This window comes from Monopterus albus, unplaced genomic scaffold (assembly GCF_001952655.1).
Source record: "Monopterus albus unplaced genomic scaffold, M_albus_1.0 scaffold131.1, whole genome shotgun sequence".
NCBI classification, from domain to species: domain Eukaryota; kingdom Metazoa; phylum Chordata; class Actinopteri; order Synbranchiformes; family Synbranchidae; genus Monopterus; species Monopterus albus.
In genome coordinates this window covers 1,405,984-1,432,989 of record NW_018128011.1, presented here as the reverse complement: position 1 = coordinate 1,432,989, position 27,006 = coordinate 1,405,984, and the positions used below count along the sequence as shown (strand labels likewise).

General features: G+C 39.8%; 2 protein-coding genes across 2 annotated transcripts in view; both read left to right on the top strand.

The window, feature by feature from the left end:
• The first annotated feature begins 290 nt into the window (after window positions 1-290).
• LOC109967559 (heat shock 70 kDa protein 1) lies at window positions 291-2,464 on the top strand. Its single transcript, XM_020613221.1, has one exon. It carries the CDS (start codon window positions 337-339, stop codon window positions 2,257-2,259), a length of 1,923 nt encoding a protein of 640 aa, XP_020468877.1. The 5' UTR covers window positions 291-336; the 3' UTR covers window positions 2,260-2,464.
• A 3,576-nt stretch (window positions 2,465-6,040) lies between these two features.
• The window catches only part of taok2a (TAO kinase 2a), a 33,226-nt gene continuing 12,260 nt past the window's right edge, over window positions 6,041-27,006 (top strand). The window contains 16 exon segments of the mRNA XM_020613220.1: window positions 6,041-6,575; window positions 11,991-12,130; window positions 16,384-16,455; window positions 16,826-16,927; window positions 17,383-17,428; window positions 17,527-17,623; window positions 18,290-18,403; window positions 19,227-19,318; window positions 19,416-19,509; window positions 20,273-20,354; window positions 20,463-20,633; window positions 21,223-21,432; window positions 21,935-22,063; window positions 22,239-22,475; window positions 23,223-23,351; window positions 25,514-25,717. Of these exon segments, the coding sequence (XP_020468876.1) occupies window positions 11,999-12,130; window positions 16,384-16,455; window positions 16,826-16,927; window positions 17,383-17,428; window positions 17,527-17,623; window positions 18,290-18,403; window positions 19,227-19,318; window positions 19,416-19,509; window positions 20,273-20,354; window positions 20,463-20,633; window positions 21,223-21,432; window positions 21,935-22,063; window positions 22,239-22,475; window positions 23,223-23,351; window positions 25,514-25,717 (1,911 nt within the window). The 5' untranslated portion in view covers window positions 6,041-6,575; window positions 11,991-11,998.

The following is a 27,006-nucleotide window of genomic DNA, read 5'->3' as shown; positions in this document are numbered from 1 at the left end:
CAAGTACCGGTCCCATCCAAATGCAGTATAGTACCATTTTAAATGCCTCAGTACCGCGGTACCATACTAGTACCGGTATATCGTGCAACACTATGTATAATGTATATTATTTGATACGAGCATGATTTTATCAGTTCATTCCTAAGTGTATGAAGTCAGCCTGTCTCAGCTGCAGGCTGACAACTGACTTGAATCCAATGCAAGGACAGAGTTCCTTAATATTTTTAGAAAATATATCTACTTGCAGAAGAAATAGTTGCTGTAATTATCAACTTTTCTAACCTTTTTCTAATTTTTGTCACTGCGTCTTTAGGACACAATTTTGAGAAAACAAAGATGTCTGCAGCTAAAGGTGTAGCGATCGGCATCGACCTGGGCACCACCTACTCCTGCGTGGGGGTTTTCCAGCACGGGAAAGTAGAAATCATCGCCAACGACCAGGGCAACAGGACCACCCCCAGCTATGTGGCCTTCACTGACACCGAGAGGCTCATTGGGGACGCAGCCAAGAACCAGGTGGCTTTGAACCCCAGCAACACTGTGTTTGATGCCAAGAGACTGATTGGAAGGAAGTTTGATGATCCAGTGGTGCAGGCTGACATGAAGCACTGGCCCTTCAAGGTGTTGTCAGATGGAGGGAAGCCCAAAATTCAGGTGGAATACAAAGGGGAGAACAAAGCCTTCTACCCTGAGGAGATTTCCTCCATGGTCCTGGTGAAGATGAAGGAGATTGCTGAGGCTTACCTCGGCCACAAGGTGTCCAATGCAGTCATCACAGTCCCGGCGTACTTCAATGACTCCCAGCGACAGGCGACTAAAGACGCAGGCGTCATCGCGGGACTGAATGTCCTGAGAATCATCAATGAGCCGACGGCAGCCGCCATCGCATACGGTCTGGACAAAGGCAAGACAGGAGAGCGCAACGTCCTGATCTTTGACCTGGGTGGAGGCACCTTCGACGTGTCCATCCTGACAATTGAAGACGGCATCTTTGAGGTGAAAGCCACAGCTGGGGACACTCACCTGGGTGGAGAGGACTTTGACAACCGCATGGTCAACCACTTTGTGGAGGAGTTCAAGAGAAAGCACAAGAAGGACATCAGCCAGAACAAGAGAGCCTTGAGGAGGCTGCGCACAGCCTGTGAGAGGGCCAAGAGGACCCTGTCCTCCAGCTCTCAGGCCAGTATTGAGATTGATTCTCTGTATGAAGGCATCGACTTCTACACCTCCATCACCAGGGCTCGCTTTGAGGAACTGTGCTCCGACCTGTTCAGGGGAACACTAGAGCCGGTGGAGAAAGCCCTGAGGGACGCCAAAATGGACAAGGCACAGATCCACGACGTCGTCCTGGTGGGAGGCTCCACCAGAATCCCCAAAATCCAGAAACTCCTGCAGGATTTCTTCAATGGCAGAGAGCTGAACAAAAGCATCAACCCAGATGAGGCGGTGGCTTACGGCGCTGCCGTCCAGGCCGCCATTCTCACAGGTGACACCTCAGGGAACGTTCAGGACCTGCTGCTGCTGGATGTGGCGCCTCTGTCCTTGGGTATTGAGACAGCTGGAGGAGTCATGACGTCCCTGATTAAACGCAACACCACCATTCCCACTAAACAAACCCAGGTCTTCACCACCTACTCTGACAACCAGCCTGGGGTCCTCATCCAGGTCTATGAAGGGGAAAGAGCCATGACAAAGGACAACAACCTGCTGGGCAAGTTTGAGCTGGCAGGAATCCCACCTGCTCCACGAGGGGTCCCACAGATCGAGGTCACCTTCGACATTGATGCCAACGGCATTTTGAACGTGTCTGCGGTGGACAAAAGCACTGGCCAAGAGAACAAGATCACCATCACCAACGACAAGGGCCGACTGAGCAAAGAGGAGATCGAGAGGATGGTGCAGGACGCTGACAAATATAAAGCTGAGGACGACATTCAGAGGGAGAAAATCGCTGCCAAGAACTCACTGGAGTCCTATGCCTTCAACGTCAAAAGCAGTGTGCAGGATGAGAAGTTGAGGGACAAAATGAGTGAGGAGGACAGGAAGAAGGTGATTGAGAAGTGTGATGAGGCCATCATGTGGCTGGAGAACAACCAGCTTGCTGAGAAAGAGGAGTACCAACACAAGCTGAAAGAGCTGGAGAACGTGTGTAACCCCATCATCAGCAAGTTGTATCAGGGAGGAATGCCCACTGGTAGCACCTGTGGACAGCAGGCACGAGCTGGAGCTGAGGGGCCTACTATTGAGGAGGTAGATTGAAGTGGCCCCTGACAGGGACTCTGTGATCACTGGGACTGTTTAACATGCAACTTATAACTTTATACCTCATCTTTGCAGTTTTGTTTCTATAATTATGATGTGTAAACTTAACACTTAAGAAATTTAGAGAAGTGATTGTGTTAATTTTTTGTATTTTGTTGATTTGCTGGACCATGTAATAAAGATCATTGTTAAATCTCTATCTTTTGGTTTAATTTAGCATGTTTTCATTAATCACAGCTGAGCTGATGATGCATTTTCAAACACTGTCATATAAACCTCTGTATAAGGTTTAGAGAAACTGTAATAAAAGAGTAATGTACGTGTTTCACAATACTGTGCATATTTTACAATAAAATTTGTTTTTAAGAAAAAATGAGATACTTATGTTCCTTTCGTTATGTATTCATTAGATAAGAAAATGCATGTACTCTATCACACTAAATGATAAATTATGAATTTTGTTAATGTGAGAATAAACCCTAAAATAAGTAGTGCAGTATATGGTATCGCTACTAGATGTCACAATTGATCTAGTTTGGTTAGACCACTGCTTTAGGAGTGTCTGACAATCTTTTTGAGGGGGTACTGTCTTTGAAATAAAAAATATATTAAAGTTTTATGTTTGATCCTGTGCTGTAATCAACTATCATTTTTTCCATTAAATAACAGCTGGTTTAAATTGCAGTATCTACCTAATGTTTAACTTGAGATTTGATCAAGATTTGATTGTGTTAATTTTCTGTACTGTTGATAAACAGTACAATCACATTATTAAGGGTGATTATATCCAGAGTGGATATTTTCCCTTAAAGCATTTTATGCGTATGTACATATAAAAATGTATTTCTTCCACTTTGCCGTCTCCTCTGTAGCTCCATTCATGTAGATGGCAGTGAAACCCTTTTTAAGCTTCAGCAGATCTTATTGCTCATGAAAAGACATTTCATTTTAGGATAAATTGTCTTCTTTTTCTGGTCATTACTATTATTCTCTTAATTCTTTGGCTGGCTGTAATTGTCATTTATTCATATTTTGTGTCTTATCCAATAAACCCTGGAAGTATTTTGGCCACAAACAATCTGAGAACTTCAAGATTCTCCACTCAGATTTTATTTCCTATGTGACACACAAGTGAAGCACCACAAGCGCTTGTATTTTTAATTTAAGTAAGTTTTTAAAAATGAACAGACTTCTCTGAGTATAAGATGTTGTGGTTGTTTTGATACAAAGGCTGCGTTTTTTGTCTCTATAGTTTTGTCAATTTCTGAGCTTCCTTCAGTCTCCTCTACTGAACAGCGAATGGACGTGTCACCTGTACGTGCTGAGCACTGGAGCTCTAATGTGGTTGACTGCCTTACACACCTGTGACCAGGTAACTAACACACTCACACACAGTGTGTAAACAGTGGATGTATAAGTTGCTTGATGCTTATGAAAAGGGTTGGTGTAAGCCATCATTACATTGCCCTTGAATGACTGAAGGACATCCTATTTGTCTATCCTGGAGGTTTCAGCTTCCGGCTTCATCACCAGGAACTATGCAGCATTCTCTGATCATTACTACGACTCCATTGGGAGGCCTCTGAATATTCTTTGCCAACCATGACCTGCAGATGGGGAGCCAGCTGTGGGAGGCGCTGCACCTCCAGAAGGTCCTCAGGTTGTACCAAAGAAGGGGAGAGAGCTGACAGAGGAGACAGAGAAACAGAACAGCAGAGTGGAAGTAGCTCTGTTTTTTCATCCATCCATTATCTATACTACTTGGTCAAGGCGGGTCTGGAGCCAATCCCAGCTGACATTGGGGTAGAGGCAGGGTACACCCTGGGTAGGTTGCCAGTCTATCACAGGGCTCTCTCTGTTTTTGTTTTATTTTATTCTTTTTTTTTTTTTCAAGAGATGCTAAAGTTTATAAACATTCCACATTTTTTTAGCTGAATATCTAGAATATTTTTATGTGATGTGGAGCTGTTAAAAGCAGCTCTTTTGATTATTTTTCAACTGAACTGAATTTTCCCTGAATGTAAGCAATCAAGTAGTTTCAATGAAGACCTTGTAATCCTCCTTAACATCAGGACATATTTATTTGCATATAAATGTTTTGCCATTTTTTTCCCCATTTTAGGATAAATATTTCAACATATTAAGTATTTCTAATGCGATAATGGACCCGTGACCCCGTTTGGGACTAAGCGGTATAGGAAACGGATGGATGGATGGATGCAATAATGGAGACATTCTATTTGCAATAACACTGAATCAAATGTGTCTCTATAAGGTGAAAAGTGTTTCTGGTAGTTGCAACTTCACAGAGACTCACCAGCTCTGCAGCTCTACTTAACCTCTTAACTTCTTTTAGCTCGTTTTGGCTTTGCATCACCGTTCTTGTCCAGTTGTCTATTAGCTCTAAGAGCTACTGTACACTACCTACTCAGCAGGCAGACACAGTTCATGACTAGCTGATGAGAGTCACTGATATGGTTAGCGATGCACCGATTGCAACTTTCTGGGCTGCTTCAGAGTTTGTTTGTTTGTTTAAAACGGTTGAGTTGGCGCCGCAGATGGCTGCCTTGGTTCTGTAGCAGAAACGAATTCCTTGTGTGTAATACTTGGCCAATAAAGGTGATTATCCCCAAAGTACTGTAAATGTAACTGAACATTTGCCAAAAAGTGAAAGCTAAGCTTGGTCCTGGTTTTATCAAGAAATTGTCCTGTCATCCATGCCATTATTTTGATCTACATTAGGGGATAGTGATGACCAGACATGAAAACTTGTACTATATTCTCAGCCTAACTTTCAGTATATTTTCAGTGTTTTTTTTCCTTAACCTATTGTCATTACTGTGTGACACTTCTCTCAGTTTTTAATGCATTATATAGCATTATACATGTCACAATTTTTTAACCTTGATGTGGTTGCTATGTCATCAAATGAACTTGCAAAAAGAAAAAGAAAAAAGATTGTTTCATTTGTAAACAATCTAACTGTCTTGCCAAGCTTTAGATGAAACTTCTTGATTTTTTTTGTTTGTTTGTCCTTTTTTGACCCTTTGCCTTTTGTCTTTAGTGTAAGTAATGTATTTCTTACAAAAACGGCACAGTAATCATGTGGATAGTGCCCAGACATGGCGAGGGCCTTCAAGAAACCCTGATTTATAAGTTTGTTTTAATTTTTCAATTTTGAATCTTTAAATTCTTGTTATTGTAAGTAAGCTATTTCATGTCAATAAATGTAATATAGATTTTTAGACTGTGTGTAAATCCACATTAGAAGATGTTAAAAAATCTTTTAACACTAATGTTAGTTTAAATACATGCCTATTATATAATATTATGCAATTTTAAGATGCATGTATTGTACAATGTTTGTTAAGTGACTGTTTGAAATTGGGTCAGTTTGCTCCTGTGTCTTCATCGATTTTGTTATTTGTTTCCAAACATAACATGTAATTCTGACATACATGTCAGAATTACATGTTAATTTATCAAATTTTAAGATTAATGAAATGAGTAGTAGGCTAATGGATTAACATTTGAATAAAGGCCTATATTAATGCATGTTTGCTGCAGGGATTGAATTTACTTTGCTGTTTGGATTTTCAGTCTCGCTTTGCGCAGTTCATACGCAAATCATGTCTTTTAAGTGCCTCAGCATTATGAAATGTGGCCAACAGACATGCAGGTTTGTAAAAATAATCATTAAATCAAGCCTTCGAGCCTTTGTACTAGATTTTTAAAGTATATAGGTCAATGTATTTATACTCTTTTATTTGCGAAGCCTAAACCTCACAGGAAATAGAACTAATCATTTTCCGGTCAACGCTTGAGGCCCGTCCCACCAGTCTGTGCCATCTTGTATTTAGCAAGAACAAAAACGGTGTAAAATACAGTTCCAGCCTTGGGATGGGTGTAGATTTTAAGAAGAATTTTAAGAGTAGATTTTAAAGATGTCTGGTGTGACGGGACAATATGCTTAGGAGTGGAACACCGCGGAGGAACAACAGCCACACCCCGCACAACAGTTAATGTTAACGTTACAAGCTATCAAAACTAAGCTAACCAGTTAGCTAAGGCTAGTAACCTAGTAAAGATAGAGAGACAACTGGCGAGCGTAAAGTTCATATTTGAGCCAGTGGAATTTGAGAACAGTTAACTGTTCTCTGTCGGTCGGAAATCAAGAGGAACGTCTGTCGAAATGGGCCAAACGTCGTGTTGAGTATTTGCTGAGAGGAAACCCGGGCTATGAGGATAGAGGCTTGCTAGCTTGGCTGCTACCAGTTGTTTTTCGTTCCAGAGCGGAACCACAATAAGTCGCGGTAAGTAATGCTACATTTAGCTAGCTACACAGCTAACTAGTTGTCATGGTAGCTAACCTAGTTATCTGTTTCAGAGGTTTTCATGTTTGGATCCCTGGACCCTCCGCGGTCTTTGGTTTGTTTTCAGAGGTCTTGAGTAAAATGAAACCTACTCTACATTTACTGTAGCTGACTGTTAATTTCGAGCTGATTTGTGATGGCTTTGCATTTATTCATTTAGGTAGCAGAATGTAAGGTCATTCCTCTACATGGGAACAGAGAGGGACTTCAGCAATAAAAAAAACGACACAGGAGGTTTTTTAGGACAGACATCACCAAACCGTGCCCTGCTGTTTGAGTGCGTTTCTTTCCGAGTCTGTTAATGGTCTCTGCGAAAATCCAGTAAGGTTATCATAAGAGCAACTAGTAACGATTATTCTCATTATCAATGAATTGGCTGATGTTGATATGTAGTGTTAGTTTTACTGACATCAGCAGCATCATCTACCATTAATAACTATCTTTATAAATGATACGATACAGCAAGTTGCATCCAGAAGGACTGAATCCTAGATTTGAATGTTTATTATAACAAACAAGACTTTAGCCTCTAAAATCATTTGAGCTGTTGAGGGACCTGATGTTTCATGCTAACCAAAAACGTTTATATCAGCTGAATAGCAACTTATTTCTGTTGAAAAAATATTTATCAAGGGTGGAGAGGAGAGAATTTGTGGTGCTGTAATGTCCAAACAAAGCTAAGTTGTTATATCTCACGTTTCAGTCTGTGGCAGACATGGATGGAATTCCTATATAAACTTAAAATCGAAGCACCCTAAGCATATTGCATGTCCTTGTTTCTCCTAAATTGGAGACTCCCTTTGATATCAAGATGGTGTCTGCCTTGGGAGCATTCAGCTTTGCCTTTATGTGCATCTATGGCCAGGAGTAGCTTACAGTTTGCACTTTTCATTTACAGTTGACATGTTGTTATCGCCATTACTGACACCGTTTGTGGATATTTCAGTGTTTACGTTGGAGAATAAACTTTTCTTTAAACTTTGGACCACACCCCATGATCTATTAATACAACTGCAAATACAGTTCTCCACGAGGCCAAACAACTGTCTCACAAAAACCTAATTTGAAAAAAAAAAAAAAAAAAAAAAAAAAAAAAAAAAATTTATATAATTTTTGAAGGTGTTGGTTACTGACACATTTTTTAAAATGCCCATCTTGTGTGAGAGTTCCACACCCATTCATAACAAGGAGCTTCTCTAATGCAGAACAGTTTCCAAGTCAGGTCTAAGTTCAGCCATGTGATCCTGGTCATTCGGCACTACTGACACACCAAATTTTAATGTTAAAAAAAGCAGTCTGGGGCTGTTTCCCCTTTCCCTTTTCTGTTTTTATTTTTTCCCCACACATACAGTAGGAGGTTGAACAAACTGGCTTCCTCAGTGTTGTGTGCTTAAACTTGTGAGAACAACCTTGTTCCTTGGAAAATGACAAAAATAGATATCACAAGATGTTTTCTCACTTTAAAAAATGGTGAATTGTGTGTTTGGTTTTTTTGCCATTTTAACATGAATGTTAAGAATGAATGTAACAACACTGGGAAATTTATATGGACTCATCATAGTTAACATCATCCTATTTCAGAGCTGAAATTATTTTCATGGTTTTCTACCTTTTACTGTCAGCATTTACAGTGTAGAGTGATAGAAAACATTAAAGGGAAATATGTGATAAATGTCCCTGGCTAGATCTGAGCCAAGAATATCCCAGTTACATAGTGTACACTGTTGGCAATTAGAACGCCCCATTTCTCTTTCTAATTGTTAGATGTAGAGAAATACATCTCTGTCCTTTTAAATGGTTGTTTTTCCCCTGAAGACAGGAGGTGCAGGCATTGGACAGAACATCATGAAGCCACAGAGTGCCACATAATATAACTAGTAATTGGTTCATAGCATTTTGAAAGAATGTTGGGTCAGGGGGTGCAAATCTGTCTCCTCATCTAACACAGATTTACTTGTGCATTAACACAGCAATGCTTTAAAAGGAACGAGGCTCACTGTGCTGCATTATACAGGGACCCTGTAGCTGTGTTTTCATGTATTCATTGCCTGGTTTTATTGTTGGCTCTCCTCAGGGTTCCAGCTGACACTTAAGAATGAGCAGCTACATGAACCCCATTATAAAACAGTGTTGTATTTGTCAGTAAGCACAGCTCATTGTGCAGGCTGAGATTACAGTCTGCTTTAGTCAGATCATTTGATTTGAAGCTGAGCCTTGTTCTTGGATTTTCATGGATTTGGTTCATCTTTGATTTGAGTTGGACTGTAGTGTCAGTTTGGCTTTCTGCTCCGCTCTGGTCTTGAGACAACACATTGTAATGCATGGAATGAAATGTGTGTATTTTTGCCCCATTGTTTGGTTGTTTATTATTGGGTTTTTAAGGATGTTTTTGTTATATTTTAAAGAGGGCTATTGATTTTATTTATTTATGTGTAGGGCTGAATGTTGAGTAGTTGAATCATTAGTTGAGAGACCCATTAGTCAACTGAGACTTTTGTAGTCGAACCTTTGTGTTATTTTTTGTTAGCCAGTGTGGATTACAATAGAAGGTAGCCCCAACCCATGTTAGTCTTCTTTTCCTCATTTGGTGTGCCAAGCAGCAGTTTGCTCAGTACTTTCCCCTGCGGTCAGGGGGAATACCAATTTCAACAGTGACACTGCCCATTGCATGGATGTATAAGGTCCAATGACAGCGTTTAGCAAATTGCTGCCTAGAATGAGGATAAAAGACAACAAAATCCACTTGGAAAAGCTATATAAAGGTGAGATTTGTACTTTAATAGAAGCGTTTTTAAACTGTGGTTTAATTTTACATGCAAAAAAATGTGTTGCATTTGTGTGTCCTGTTTATTTGCCCATCTCAGTTAAAGTGTAACATACAGCGGTTTATCTTTTACTGCCATTTACTGATTTTTCAAATGCTCAGAAATATGTTCTAGGCACTCTTTTGCATTTGAATATCAATGTTAATGAGGTCAAAATCATCAGTGAAATTCATGCCAGTTGATTTTCTGACAGTATAGGCCAGGAGTTTTCACACTTGATATTGAAGTGTCCGAACTTGATTTCTATTTGAGGTCAAAGGTCGGAAGGATTGGCAATAATCAAATTACTTTTTATTAAACTTGTTTGTAAGTTACAAGCAAAGTACACTTACCAGCCACTTTATTAGGTACACCTGTACAGTTGTATGCAACACTTCTGTGTTTATGAAGCTCAAATTTTTGTTTTTAGTGAAATTGCCATAAATGTCTAAATTCAATTATGTTTCTTATTGAGGTCATAGTTGGTGACCTCAATAGGTGTGAATAGACTTGCTGTTTGATCCAGATCTGGACTGGAGTCAGGACTTTGAGAAGTCCTGGTATAGATATTTAAAAAAAAAAAATAGTAAAATAGTTTCACTGAACAGCTGAATCTGAGTTGACTGACAGCCCTATTTATGTGTTTATTTTGCAAGGACATAGGCAGTTTTTTCCCAGTTCTTCTTTGTAGTTCACGAATCAATAAACTAATCATCCAATTAAACGATAATGAAACAGTTGATGGTTTTCAGCCCTAATTCAAACCTGACAGTTTTCATTGACAAGTATGTTTTATCATTTTAAACGTTGGGTGATTAACATTGTCGACAGTGTCAGCTTTAAAGGGAAACATGTTCTCATAGTTTGTTTTAAAACAGAACGCTGTGAGGTTGATGATAACCAAACTTTATGACTGAATTCTGCAGTGCGAAAATCATTACACAAACCTCTTAAATGTTTCTGTTGGGTCTATGAGACTGCAGTGCGTCCATTAGCATGCGAGCTATTCTCTGCGGTCTCAGCCGACCTTCATGGCTGAGACATTCAAAGCAAGGAGAGGTGATTTTCTTATGGTTTCTCTTCACGCTAAAATTGATTGATGTGACCCTTTTATTGGTCTGCCCTGAGATGTATTAGTGTAAAATTAAATTTAGATTGGTTTCCATCAGAAAATGAGTAGCCTCTGCATCAGCTTTCTCTTTTTTATTTTTCTTAATGTTTGAAAAAGGAGATACTAGTGTTCATCTTTAGTGGTCCTTTGTAATTAATGATGTAGAGCAAGTACATTACATTTTACATTTATCTAAATTATCTACTTTAGAAAGTCACTTTCAGCTTTTCTCATTTAGGGGTTGCCACAGCGAATCACCACACTGATGACTCGCATGTTGACTTTTGGCATATGTTTTACGCTGGATGCCCTTCCTGACACAAGCCTGACTTGAACCCGGGCCGCAGCGGCGAGAGCGCTGTGCCTTAACCAGTAGCCTACCAGGGACGGCATCTAAATTATCTACATTAAGTATAAATATTTTAAGTTGTGGAGTCACATGTCTGCTCCCTCTTTTGACAGATAATATGTATCTGCACAAGGAGAGAGGGACTAAATGTCACAAGTTAAGAGTCTGTTAATGAACAGGATAGTTGCTGTGTGTCATTATTTTGGAAGCTTTTGGGCTTCCACGTTATTTATACTTTTGACATCACAGGTTTCCTCCTAACCTGCACAGTTGATAATTGAAATGCGTTCATGTTGAAGTGTGCTTTGTGAAAACCAGATGCCATTTTGTCTCTTTGTTTGAAATTTGTTCTCTCTAGCCCTTTTCAGGGCTTTCACAGGTTAACATCCAGGCTTTCCCTGTAACTGTCTTCATCTCACAACTTGTCAGCTGGTTATTGTCCCAGATAGATCACCTGTGAGTGATAAGACGGTTTAGGGCTCATGATCATACTAAACTGTTATGGCCAAAAGCATCCAATCATTCCTGAAATATTTATGAGACATGCACCATATATTTGATGTACCATGGAAGCTGAAGAAGTCTCTGTTTTAACAGACATCTTACAGGTCACATTACTTTAGTAGTTTTAGGAGTACCACACTGTGTTTTCCAGCCTGATAAACACATTAATTAGACAGTTTTCTGCCCAACTGAAGTGGAAAACAGATGCTTCACATCCCTCAAATGCAGTATGGGCACAGCATCCATGATCCAATAATAAACCAAAGGGTAGCCCCCTCCACAAAAATTTAAAATAAAGAATGGGACCATGCTTTGTCTCTCAAAGTGATAGCTAGGTGTTTGTAACTTAGCTTGAGAGAAATTACTTTTAATCAATTATAAAAAATAGAGTAATTTTGTTTTAACTAGTGAAGGAGCTTACAGACTGGGCTTGAAACATAACCGAAAAGAGTATAATAGAAGAAAATAGAATACTTGATTACTAAAACCATATCAAAAGAAGTTGCGGATGACGGGCCATTGTTTTGACCTTTAACCTGTATTTCCACTGTTCACTGCACTAGCCTGCACCCTCCCCTGTCTTCCAGGCCTGGCCATGCCCTCGAATGCACGGGCAGGCAATCTGAAAGACCCAGAGGTGGCAGATCTGTTCTGCAAAGATGATCCGGAGAAGCTCTTCACTGACCTTCGTGAGATTGGCCATGGCAGCTTTGGAGCTGTGTACTTTGTGAGTATGATGGAAAGCATATTTACTTTTTGGTTGGCGTGTTTGTGTAGTCCAGTGTCTTTACTTTCAGCACAACCTCTCCACTTCAGGACAATCTGTGAACTGGATACGTCGTCATAATCAGACTAAATTACAATTTCTTTTCACTTTTTTTGTTCAGTGTAACATTGTCTTCATTTAGTTTAGTGTGTAGAGCAGGAAGTCTCTTGATTTGTTGCCCTCATTAACAAGTAGTGACTGCTGTGACCATTCCAGCAATGTCATGTTCAGTTGACAGGAAGCTCTGGTAGAAGTCATGACGGACTGTTATTTTAATGTATTATGGAAGAAATTGTAGAGTTTAAGGGATAGTTTATGGTCTGTCTGAAGTAGTTTCTAAGACATGCTGTTCAACCACATCAGAAATCAAAAGTCTTTATACCTGATTCAAACATCCACGCTGGAGGATGGGGTGAGAAGCCGGGCGTGATGCAGGGTTTTTCCACCATAGGAATCTATTGAAATTAATGAACCATATAATGTTTGTCCTGGGTTCTGTTTTTGTTTCCACTGCCCTCCGCCCGCTTTGGAGGTTTGTTCTGAGAGCTAAATTTCAGCACCCCTCAGGAGGTAGCACTAAAATCAGGTTCCAGGAACGTAAAGGGGGAGGGTGCTCTTAGAGCAGTCACCCCTTATTGGTTAAATGTCGGCATCTTCACACCTCAATTATTGGCATTACAAGCACTCACTGGTTTAGAGGTAGATTACAAAGACTTCACTTGTTCACGAGCATTTCAAGCTAAAATGCTCCATATTTCTAGTGTTATCATCTTCATCGTCATCATCTTCATCATCACCACCACCACCTTTATTTGGCCAAGTATGTTACACACAAGGAATTTGTTTACACTACAGAACCAAGGCAGCCATCTGTGGCGCCAGCTCACACTGATGGCTTTAACCATCGGGGGCAATTTGGGGGTTCAGTGTCTTGCCCAAGGACACTTCGACATGCATACGTATGTCTAACATTGTTTGTAGCGGATGTGTCTGCAGTAACACAAGCAAATTATACTGAGGAATGTTTTTTTCCCCCAGTAATATTAATACAGTACTAATGTTCCAGCCACTATCGCATCATGGTCAGTATTACTTGACACACATAACCGTGAGGTGTTGGTGAAGCAGGAAAAATTTCATGTTCAGCTTTGGTAGTTGAACAAACTCCCCACTTTTCTACTTGTGATGATGGCATAAATTATAACAACTTCTCAATAAATTGCTACATGGACTGTAGTGTTATGTCCGACATAAACTGCACCAAAACGGAGCAGAAGTTAGCAAAATTACCAAATTTGCTAATCAAAGAAAATGCGTTGGTTTCCTCTAATTGTACTAGAAAATACTAACATTGCAGTCAGAATGACTCCAAATTACAACCAGAAAAATTCAATACAAAGGTACAAAATTGATAAGCTAACATTAGCTTGCTAATGATGCTGACATATACGTGTTAGCCAGCTACAGTACTTGCGTGTCTAGCAGGAATAAAGGGACATTTGTGTCAAATTTTAGTCTTTTGGATACTTTTAATGCTCTCCATCTCCAACATGCCAAACTGATGTTAACCCTGGTTTTGCCTTGTTCTTTGTCACACTCTTTTCTGTGCTACAGCTAACAGGTCCTGGGTTGTACCTGAGGCTGGGGAGTTTAGTATAGCAGGGAGCAAACAGACCATTTTTTTGTTACTTGATTTGTCCAAATATGTGCAAAATTTTACTTAAGGCAGCTTTAACATGAAAAGTTACAGAATAGTTGTGTAACAAATGAGAAAAGAGGATTCAAACTCTTGAGTCCTTTATCACCTCTGCACAAGGGGCCAATCACGGTATGAAAGCTATCCCGTCATCTGACAAGCAGTTAAGATGGGGAATAAAGTTGGCTTGAAGCTGTTTGACCATCCAACAAGAAGTGAATGACTATATTGGTGGTTATAGCTAATTTGTGTGTTAAGGGGCATTATTTAGTTTTGTTTTGCCCTAACAAACAACTGGTGTATCCATCTTATAGATGTCATGTTTAATTGACAGAAATTGGTATAATTTTTTTTGAGAAACAATAATGTTAATGTATTTTATGAAAGAAGAAATTCTAAAAATTGCTATGGCGATGCCATTTTTCTGTGCTGTGTTTCACAAATGAAAAGATGAGGCTAACCTTCTTAATCCTGCCTGCAAATGTCTGAATGAGCCTGCGAGAATGTTTCTCCACTTGGCAGAAACGGTCCTCAGTGACCTGTATAAATATCACTGAACTGATTAGAGGTGAACACTCAAGAACCAGAGTAAACCATATTCAACTATATAAATTGATAAAAGCTCAATTGTTAACTGGTTGGTAGGTGGTTTCCTGTTTTGTGTCCAAGTTTGAAGTAACAGGATCCACTGTGCTGTTAGTCCTGCTTGGTGATGAGATTATGGTGAAGAACATCTAAGTGTTCAGATCTTTATTGTCTGGTGTTTCAAGTATTTGCCTTGGAAATACACAGTGAGCCCAGGAGGCCTGAGCAGTAGTTCCACAGCAGTCTGTGTGGGCTTTGTCATTAATGAAGAAGCTGAATATAAAATGTCCCCACCTAATTAGAAAAACACTGAGAACACAGCATGTCTATGTACTAAGCTGTGCAGCTCATTTTACCTGCAGAATATTCTTCCAACTGTGTGGTAGACTAACACCTCCACAGTGTTCTCGCTGCCACACTGAATGTCTGAGTTTCAGAGGATCCTTAAAAGGCTATTAGAGATGTGCTACAAAAATAGATGATGTGTGATGTGCATCAGTTTGCAGCAGTTTAACAAGAGGGCCACTGCTTTATACTGTGACTGAGCGTAAACTCTGTGTGCATCCGTAAATGGCCGCTGACATCAGTCAGGGGTTAAGAAAGCCTTTATGATGTTTTTAAAGACTTGTACAATTCTATTGGCTGGCTTCATTTGATTGTTACATATTTTAATTCCTTCTTAAAGGAAACAATCTCGGTGTCTTCACAGTGCAACATGACTTGGTCTGGCATCTGATAGTTTTGAGAAAATATGAGTATTTTATTGAAAAATAAATGATGTAATTCGGTTGACGAATCTAAATGTATCTTTTTCTGCTCACTGTGTGTGCCAGGCGGGTCTTCTGGCACCACCAAGTGGTTTTGTATTGATATTCCACTCTGTACTCCTGAAAAAAGGGAAAAGCCTAGTTTATCCACAGCAGCAATAACTCAAAATTAACAAATGAGAGATTGTCTTTATCAGTGAGTTAAACACATGGATTTATAGAACTGGAGTTACATCCAGGTAAACTACATTATGTCTTTGTTACTGAATAAGAGACAAAGCAGGAGGTCTGCAGTACAATCGCTCTGTAAGATGCCTGTTAAAGAAAAGCAGGAGAGTACTGTGTCTTTAACTTCCTTAATGTTGTCTTCACTATTTGTCTTCACTATTTATCTTCAGTGGCTTCAGAAACCTGCAGAGGAGGGGAAAAAAGCAGGCAATCTGTTCTTCGAGTAGTCTTGGAGTGCAGTTAGTTTTAAGGATGTGAACGTAACCTTGGAGTCTACCAGTGTAGCTGCCCAAGCTATGGCATAATGCCTTAATACAGAAGTGTAAATCAGACTTAATTCGTATGACTCAGTTGTCCTAGACAAGTCTAAAAATGTCATTGTGACAGAACTGAGATAAAATCCCATAATAAAAGTAACTGGTTCCTGTGTGATGGTGCCATTCTGCTGTACTTTGTTCCACAACAAATGAATACTGGACATAGATGATCTTGTAAGCCAATTAATTCTCCACTAAGCAGATTTCTTAAATCTGCACACTGTATCTCCTGGATAATTCTGATTTCTTGAACTGTGTGCACATTTCTTATCAGCGCTTTTAAGACTGCAGTTATCAGAGAGACAGAAGAGCAGCTGGCTGAAATGAGACATCATTACCTGCAGAGATATGTCCTCTCATTCAACATAATTCCATCTAAAGTCTGGTTAAGACCTGCACTAAATAAATTCTCTCAGCTTATCTGTCACCCTCTAATATAAGAATACAATTCAAAAAATGGAGTGAAACTGCATGTTGCACAACTGTAACGGCTGAAATAAATAATACTTCCAAAATAAGGTAGGGGAGAAACCAAGTAAAATTAAAAGCGCTTGCTCCTCCCTCTTTATCACCACAGAGGTGTGCAAATGTACTCATAATTGTGTTTCTCTTGTCTGATAGGCCCGAGATGTGCGCAACAATGAGGTGGTGGCCATCAAGAAAATGTCCTACAGTGGCAAGCAGACAAATGAGGTAATCAACACAAAAGAATAACTTATTTCATTTTAAAGTCCATTCTTCCCCCTATGTTTATTCTCAAGCAGTGAACTAGTCATTATCACCAATAGATTCTTTACATTAATGTAAACAAGGCATTTTCTAAATATTAAAATATGTTGGCCTTTGTAGTGTTAAATGCCTGGTTATTTACTAATATCAACCAAGAGTTGTGAACAAACATGGGTTTATTCATGACATAACACATTACTGATAACAATGTGTAACTAAGTGTTAAATGGTTTCTGTCTCAGATAGATCACCTGTGAGACATTGTTTCTCTAATAACTGAAATGTGCTGAAACATAAAGGGTATGGACTGACAGTGTTTTGTGTTCATGTGCAGAAATGGCAGGACATCATTAAAGAAGTGAAGTTCCTGCAGAAACTTCGCCACCCTAACACTATTGAATATCAGGGGTGTTACCTGAAAGAGCACACAGCATGGGTACGTATTGTTTGTCACTGCAACTATAGTGGCTCCTAAGCTTTGGAAAGTACATCCCCCACAAGCATATTATAATAAGGTGAAAAATGAATAACCTGATGGCTGTAATACTGCAACAAACTGGTGTCAAACAAAAAAAAAAAAAGAGCTTCTACATGTGTACCAGGTGGCCCTGTTTAGGTGCGAGTTGTAACAGATGTCAGAAAACATTGAAAAATGTCACAAGTTTCCAGAGTCTTTCAGTAACTGTTCTCAACTAACAGTCAAATCTCAAAGAAACAAAATATTTACCTAACTTTAAGACAGTTTTTAATCAACAAATTGTTTCTCTTCCTGTTTTTGATGTGCACATGAGAGCACATAAACTCTGCATAGCATTATCCAAATGTGTATTATTTGTTGCTGTGGCAGAAATATGTGGGTCTGCTGATGATCACACTGTGTTTGTCCCATAGCTGGTGATGGAGTACTGTCTCGGCTCAGCTTCAGACCTCCTCGAAGGTCAGTTTAACACCACACGCTGTCGCTTTGTCATTTCAAGTTAAGGCATGATTCTCTTGTTCATGACTCCATGTGCTTTTTTTCCCCCCTTCTTGCAGTTCACAAAAAGCCACTCCAGGAAGTTGAAATAGCTGCTATTACCCATGGTGCACTGCAGGGATTAGCATATCTTCACTCTCACAATATGATTCACAGGTAGAAATCATTTCACTGTGTTTGCTCCTCACACCATAACCTTTCTAGCAACAGTACTGGAAAGTGGAATTTTTTTTTCCCTCTCACATTCTGGTAAAATCTTTGAGAGTCAAGTACCATGTTCCATCAGAACATATATGAATCATGCCCACACTGTGTTAATATTTATATCATGAGTTAGATTACAACTACAGTTTACTTTTAAACACTCATTGTTCAGGATTTGTTGAACCTGCATTTGAAAGGTGTATATACAACCGTACATCCATTTTGGAGGATGAACTATTGCGGTGGTGTTCAACTGTAGCATATTGGTTTTATTGTCCACTCCACTCAAATGATGGTGTAACTGATTTCCATACTCTTACGGGGGATCTGTGTGCTGGCATAATGGCCAACCAGCATCTCAGTTTGTTGTATAGTTGTAATTCCCAAGTGTATTTTAACTTTAGTACAGATGACTACAAAGAAATTGAACCGCCAGCCTTTACAAAACTCAGATTTAACCGTCTCTCACATTCAGTAGCCCTTCACCTAGGTCTGCATCCTGATCAATCTGACATATAGGTATATTAATGCTTAGTAATGCTACAAGTACCATGTATTTTGTGTGTATGTAGAGGAGTTCTGTTAGGGCCAGTGTCTGTTAATAGTTTTGTTTTCCAGGGATGTGAAAGCGGGCAACATCCTGCTGACGGAACCTGGTCAGGTCAAACTGGGGGACTTTGGTTCTGCTTCAATTGTGGCTCCCGCCAACTCCTTTGTGGGGACACCCTACTGGTGAGTGTTCGGCTACAACGCTTCTAAAACATTCTTGAAACAGTGGAAACTGCAAGGTAACATTTTCCCCAACTGGCAGAATTATCTGTTGATGGGGTCCCTGATGGACCAGCGGCTAGGATTCAGCGCTCTCGCTACTGCGGCTCGGGTTTTATTCAGGGTTGCGTCAGGAAGGGCATCCAGTGTAAAAACACGTGCCAGACTTCAACATGCAAATCGTTAGTGAAGGTTTGTTGTGGCGATCCATAACGGGAACAGCTGAAAGTGACATTCATTTGGCAGAATTATCTGTTGATTTAAAAAAAAAAAAAGGTTAAAGGCTAGAGTTTGACATGTAAGTAAATAAAATTTATTTCTATAGCACTTTTCTAAACCACAGTTACAAAGTGCTTTACAAAAGAAAGAACAACATGAAATTAAATAAAATCAAACATCAATGAATAAAGATAAATATTGCATACAAAAAAAACACAGAAAAACCCTGGTCAATACTGGTAATGAACTCCTGCTTAAATGGATAGCTTTTAGGAGCGAACAGAAGGCAGTGAGATCAGGGGCACAATGAAGCTCAGTGGAAGACTATTCCACCAATTAGGGGCAGCTATGGCAAAAGCCCGGTCGCCATAGTTTTTCAGCCTAGATCTTGACACCTTTAAGAGCAGCTGATTTGAAGACCGGAGGGATCGACCAGGGTTGTGACTTGCTGAATGCATTATTTGTGGGTTTAGACATTGGAAGTTAGCTTTTGAACCAAAGTTGTCAAAAGAAGGCACATACAGTGCCAGAGCACTCTGAGATGTTTCCCTCTCTGTTCGTTCTCTAGGATGGCTCCAGAGGTGATCTTGGCCATGGACGAGGGCCAGTATGACGGCAAGGTGGACGTCTGGTCGCTGGGTATCACCTGCATAGAGCTGGGTATGAACTGCAGGCTGTCTCTTGATTCTTAGATGAGCATATTGGTGTGAATAAATAAAGGACATGACTGTATTTTGATTCTGTGCTCTTTCCACAGCTGAAAGGAAGCCCCCACTGTTCAATATGAATGCTATGAGTGCCTTATACCATATTGCTCAGAATGAAAGCCCTGTCCTCCAGTCCAATCACTGGTGAGAATCTATCTTTGTCTCTTGTGGCCAATGTGTTCTTAGTCTCATTTCTACAGAAACCAAGAGCTTCTTTTATAGGCTTCATATCTCAAGATTTATACATCATCATCATCATCATCATCATCATCATCATCATCATCATCTTAAGAAATTGTTGTCTCAGAATCCCAAGCTTATCTGATATCTTTATATAATAAATTATGTTTTTGCCATTTGTCTAATTTTCTTATCTGTATGTGTTGATTAATCAAATCATCTCACAGGCTCAAAGGAATGTGTCCAAGAATAAACTTGTCAGACCTTTAAGTAACCAGTGGTGTAAAGTAATTAAGTGCATTTACCCAAGTACTCTATCTGATGTTTACCTACTTTTGCATATATTTTCAATGCAGGACTTTTATTTTCTTTGAGAAAAATATTTTAAATTCACTTGAGTGCCTGAATCGGACTTTTTGTGTCATGGATGAGGGCAGATCTTTGGCTTAGTTTGAAACACTTTTACTTGTTCTTGAGTATTTTAGTGTGGCACTGCTATTTTTACTTAAGAGATCTGAGTAATACTTCCACCAATGTTCTCAATGGAGAGAAATTTTAAAATGTATTTTCTATTTTGGGAGAATGATCCAAACAAACTAAATATGAATGCGTGTGTTCCTTTAGAGGACCTGAAGGACTTTGATTATTGGCGAAGACAGGTGCTTTTTGTTTCTCATTTTTTGAGCTTCTGTGATTTTCTTTAACATAATCGCACATTTCTGTTCAGGTCTGATTCCTTCCGCAACTTTGTTGACTCATGCCTACAGAAGATTCCCCAGGACCGGCCTACCTCCGACGTGCTGCTGAATGTGAGGAGAAACACGGCGAGAACCCAGTATCATCACTTGAAAACGCATACATAAACCTCCTCTGTGGTGTAGTTGTGCTCATCTGTTGTTTCCATCCTTCCCCTATAGCATCGGTTCTTGTGTCGTGAGCGTCCGTTGACAGTGATCATGGACCTGATCGCACGGACCAAGGACGCAGTGCGGGAGCTGGATAACCTGCAATACCGCAAGATGAAGAAGATTCTCTTCCAGGAGACCCAGCAGAATGGCCCTGTGACTGAGGGAGGAGAGGATGAGGAGGTGCGGAGATGAGAAGATGAAGTCTGTTTGGGGAAAGGGAGAGTGAATGAATGGAGGAAGGAAGAGAAATGAATGACTAGAAGCAAGGAAGGAAAAATGTAGAGAGCAAAGAGAAGTAACAGATCCTGAAACCAAAGAGAATACATAAAAGAGTAGAAAATGAAGATACATGGTAGATACAAATCAAGGTGGGGATTAAATTACAAAAGAGTAATCCACAAAACATTTCTGGGACTTTTTGTTTTTTGATGTAGACATTTGCATTAAATTCTTCCGCATTTAATAGTTATTTATTTAATACATATTTTCTAATAAGGTCACATGCAGTTTAAAGCAAGTGTGTTATTAAAATGCAGTGTTTCCATTGTATTCTATATCTGAACAGCTAGCTGGTTTGCCCACATGTAAAAATGTTGAGCAGCAATTTAAACAGGTTTAGCCTCTAAGCATGTTCATTCTTTTAAGTGTGGCTTCCTTTGCGCTTATCTTTTTCCATTGCTATCTAATGCAGCAGATGTCTGTTCTGGTCAGTGGTGTACAAATGTCATAATCGTGTGTGTGTGTGTGTGTCTGTCTGTCTGTCTGTCAGGAGGTGGAGCAGTACCTCTTAAGGACAGGCACAGTCAACAGCATGGAGAGCTCCCAGTCAGTTCCCAGTATGTCCATCTCAGCCAGTTCCCAAAGCAGCTCAGTCAACAGCCTGGCTGATGCCTCTGACGACAGCGGCAGCGAGATGGCCATGATGCAGGAGGGCGAGCACACCGTGACTTCCAACAGCTCCATCATCCACCGGCCCACGGTAAACACCAGCTTCAGTCCAGACTCACAGCTTCACTGTGCTCCAAACATACTGCACCTGAGCTGTGACATTAAACTCTCCTTTGTCTCATGCTTGATATTTGTAGAAAAAGATTAAGTTTGGCTAATCTCTGATCACACTGAATTTCCAGTAGGTGTAAATTCTTGTTGTTTGCAACAACAAGAATTATTTTTGGAGGATTTCATCTGAAATGGTGTAAATTATTTGGTCTGTGCAGATTCTCAGTCATCCAGGTCATAGTAAACTGACAAAAACTTAGAAAAATCAACTGGACTAGTTCTTGATGAAAGCCTCTTGGATGAGAGGTGAAACGTATTTGACCTAAAGACCTAAAAGTTTTTTTTCAGATAAATTATTTGGTCTGTGTGATGGTAACATGAAGAGAAAAATCTGATAAACCTAAAGTCATATCCTTTCAAGTTGTTTTTTTTTTTTTTTTTTAAAGTCTCTAACACCTCTCCTAAACATTTTGTTACCGTAGGGTCAGGATAACATCTATGATGACCCCTACCAGCCAGAGATGGATCAACCTCAGGCTCCCTCAGCAGGCCGTCGTCGAACCTACTATCGCAACCGCGACCACTTCGCCACCATCCGAACCGCCTCCTTGGTAAGATCCATTGGAAAGGAAGAAAGCTGATAAAAGCTGAAAGCTGGTATTGTACATGAGCTGACCTGGAGTTTGGATTATGTATGCAAAACATCACAAATAGCAAGACTTTTTTTTTTTTCTTCAGTTAAAATGCACGCCTGCTCTCAAACATTTTCTTCTCCCTGTGCTCCAGGTGACCCGTCAGATCCAGGAACATGAGCAGGGCTCGGCGTTGCGAGAGCAGATGTCAGGATACAAACGTATGAGGCGGCAGCACCAAAAGCAGCTGATGGGGCTGGAGAACAAGCTGAAGGCGGAGATGGATGAGCACCAGCTGAAACTGGACAAAGAACTGGAGAATCAGAGGAACAACTTCTCCACTGAGGCTGACAAGCTGTCCAAGAAGCACCAGGCCATCCTGGAGAAAGAGGTGAGACTGACAGATGTAGAGCTCATTGTATTCACCTCCTGTTTGCCTGAAATAATCACAGCATAAGTATTTACAGTATTCATACTAATGTAATGTGTCTTATATGTGGCTTGCAGTTTCTTTGCCCTTCTATTACCTGTCACTTTACTGAGCCACTGAGGTTTTTACCTTTAAATTGTATATATTCTAATGACCATGGTAGACGTGTGAGATCATCTCATGCACACAATCAGTAAAAATTCAATCTATTCAAGTATTAAATTATAGACTTTTTGTCAACATGGCAGAAGCTTAAACTAAAAACTTGAATGAGTTCAGTTTATAGTCATACAACAAATGAAACATTTAGCAAATCGTCATATTTAGTGCTGCAGCTGACCATTGTTTTTGTGGTTTGTTTTACAGTTCATCATTTTACTCATAAAATGTCAGAACAAGAAAAATAAAAATCCCAGACTCCAGGGGATGTAGTCAGATTGCTCCTTTTATTTTTTAGCAGTCAAAAGAAAATTGTCTAAAATGGCAACAAATCTTCAAGCTTGACATTTTCACTTCACCAATTATCAGTTGCCTGTTTTTGTTTTAGTAGAATGTTTTGAATTGACTGGTTTAGTTCTGTTCGGTTTTCTGTCTCTTGACTAGTCAAATCATTTGAACACTAATGGTTATTGATTCTACAACAGTATCAGCACACATGGTTTATAAACACAACCCCTAACCTCAGCACCATTCTATGTCATCTGGCAGACGAAAGCAGCTCTGGCAGAGGAGAAGAAGTTCCAACAGCACATACTGGGCCAGCAGAAGAAAGAACTGACCAGTTTACTGGAGTCACAGAAGCGTCAGTATCGCCAGCGCAAAGAGCAGCTCAAAGAGGTATGAGCTGACACCTAACACCTGTCTATATATCTAAATACCACTGTTGATGTTGGATGATGCTGTGTGAAGCAGAGTACACCCAATGTGTGTTGCACTTTTTTTTTTGATGATGCTGTGTGAAGCAGAGTACACCTAATGTGTGTTGCACATTTTTTTTAAAAAACTGTTGAATGCAGCAATTACATAAACAGGGTTACTGTTACACCCTGTAAGTCACAGGTCAATAATCAGTCACTGTTAATGACTTAAGTGGTGAGGTCAGAACTGGGATGGGTCAGTTCATAGATGAGGATGGTTTCAGAAGTCACCTTTTAAGTAGGGCTGCTGCGATTACTTGATGTAATTGATTGCGTCAACTATGAAAATGCGTCTGATTTTTAGCTGACATTTTTATTTTTATGAACTTTATAACTTCTAAAATGCTTTGATAACTGATTAAAACAAATGTTTTACTTCAGTATCACTATGAAGCTGATTGCCAAGAGCCAGTAAAATCCACAGAAGAAGGAGAGTATCACTATGTAATTGTTGCATGCTTGCATCAGTCATTTTTGCCTCCAGTCACTGGTTGGCTGAAGTACACCCTACAGTTTTAGAAATCATGGCAGCTGTAGCTAGCCTGCAGAGTCTGACTCATTTGCAAAACAGGCTCTGTGTAAAGGTTTCCAAAGGCCCATTGCTGTGCAAGCATGGGAGTAATGTTACTTCAAATGATCAGAAAACAAAGAGGTGGCATGTGCACTGTGCAAAGTTTCATTGGTGTACCACAGCAGCACTAACGGCCACAGTACCACTAACGCTGTGCATGAGCACCTTTGGTCAGGTTCAGGGTTCCTGACTGCGAGCGATCAGTTGCATTTTACGACCAAATTCATTTAAGGTTTGACTGATTTTTGTTTTTTTTTGTTTGGTTTTTTTCTCCCCCTCTCAAAACACTGGGCGCGACTGCAAAATAAACAGGTTATGCAGGAACGACGGCTCTCACTTTAGAAATAGAAATGGTTGACAGACTTAAAACGATCTCTGCAATACTGTCATCACAGCATTTATCTGCAGGTCTGCCACCTGCCTGTCTCATGAAGCAGAGACTTCCACTCTATCAAATGTGTTGATGCACACCAGCTCTGAGACACGTGTGCCATCCCTGGATCCCTTTTTATGCTTCAAGCCTACTTTTTCTCTGTTAGTGCATTTGAAGTGTAATCACCAAGCTGCTTAAATTAGGCAGATCACCTGTTAGCCTGTTTGAGTTGAAAACCTTTCACTTGAATCTCTTCTCATGGATCCAGCTCCTGGTGTCACTGTGAGCTCTCTGGTTTTACTTTCCCGCTGTCCTTTGTAGCAAGACTGTGAAGTTAATAACATTAATAAATAAAAACACTGATTTCTTGCTGATGAGCCTATATGATCCTTCTTTAAGTAGTAGGCTACTAGTAACTTCAGCCCAGAAATGAGCTGGTGCTTAGCCAGGCGGGTAAGAGAACTGAACTGTGCATGAAGTCCCACACAGACATCACCAAAGAGCAGAAATCCTTCTTCAGAAGAAAAACGTGCTACAAATCAATCACGTACACAAAGGGCAAAGCATACATGCAATTTATCAGTGTCATTTAAAATATAATAGCCCATCCATCATCATAGCACTATCATCATGTTGACTGCTAGGCTGTACCGCACTAAAGTGACTACATAAAAAGAAACTTGTTCCAGAAGTGAATTCCCCATTTGTGTTCCATAAATCTCCCTCTCTCTGAACATAATTATAAATATAGACTATGCACATTGGATGGTAAGGTTATTTAATATAATTTGCAAAAAATACAGATGCTTTTGCATTATGTTTTAAAATAGAGGTGGCGCCACCAAATCTGGCACTGGTGCCACCATCTGAGAGACTTTGTGGCACCAGTGCCACCAGTGTGAAATGTTAGTCTGGAGCCTGGAGTTGATGTGGGTGGGTATAGGCTTGTTCTGTGCAGATGGATAAAAGCCATTCTTACAGTATTAACTGAGGATAAACAGTACTTATGCAAAGCATGACAGCACTAGCCTCAGCATTTGTCAAACATATCCACAGTGGTTTTGGATGTTTGTTTGGATTTTTTTACTTTTTCCTCATCTTTTTTTTTTCTTTTTTAAATTTACCATATTCTAAGCAGGAGCTGAGTGAGAATCAGTCGACTCCGAAGCGTGAGAAGCAGGAGTGGTTGATCCGTCAGAAGGAGTGTCTGCAGCAGATGCAGGCAGAGGAGGAGGCCAACCTGCTCAGGAGGCAGAGGCAGTACTATGAGCTGCAGTGTCGCCAGTACAAGAGGAAGATGCTATTGGCTCGCCACAACCTGGAGCAGGACCTACTCAGAGAGGTACAACCAACTGGTTTTTAGTTCACATTCCCCCTGAAGCTCCTAAAGCACAAAAAAGGTTAACAATGCACTTAAACCCACACATCTAATTTGCAGAGTGGTGTACTTTCCTTTTGTTAAGGCGTCTAAACATCCAAAATGTGGTCTACACAAACGGACCCCAACAGTGAGAGAACACAAAAAATGATGATGAATTAATGTATAGATGTTGAAACTAAAACGATGTTTATATGCTAACCAAGTCCTGTTTCCATCTCCTGCACAAACAGTAAAACATTCTGTAGCCAACTGGGTCATCACAGTGTAAGACCGGATAAGTTGACTTTACTTAAAAAATTTGAGGAAACCGGCTGCCTTAAAAAAGTAAGTAAAATGAAATGAAAGATTGAGTGCATTTAACTTAAATGCTTGAGTAGAACAAACTAAATTGCCAAGTTGATTTAACTTAACATATTTCACAATATCAACTGATCTGCATAATTATTACACTTAATATTTTAAGTTCACTGCACTAAATTGCCAAGTTGATTTAACTTAACATATTTTACAATATCAACTGATCTACATAATTATTACACTTAATAAGTTAAGTTCATGACAATAAATTCCAAACTGATTTGATTCAAAATTTGCAATATTAATTTCCTTGCCCATTTAGCCAAGTTAATATCTTCAAAATGTGTACAATTATTTCTGTCTTCAACATGTTACACATGAAAATTTTGATAAACAGGAAATGAAAATGAGAGTGAAATTCTTTTTCTGTTTTATTTGACTTATGAAGTTTCAGCTTAAAAATACAACATTTAAGTCAAGATACATAATTCCTTGCCTTAAAACTTTTAAGTTTTAATATTACAGTATTAAAGCTATTACAGTACAGATATGACAGTAATACCCCTCAATTCCTAACATGTATTGAACAAATGAACTGTGAATCAGAATGGGATCAAACCACAATATCCGGGCCAAAAGTGCAACATTGAAAAGTAAGCACCTGATATCCAGAACGTTAGCATGACAACCCAAAACCCACTTCATACTGCAAGCTAGTTTTTCAGAGTCTGAATTTTTGGTGCCAGCTGACTTTTACCCAGGTTGAGCATCACCTGTTGGACAAAGTAGAAAGTGTTTTTCATGTACTTGGGATAATCCAGGTGCAGGGCATAGATCAGTCCAAAAAGGACACAGAAGGCCTGAGGAAGGTTGGCGAGCTCATCCATCACCACACTCCCTTCCAAGACCATTCCCACTCTGAATGAGTTCAACTGAGGGTTTCCTTCATCAAT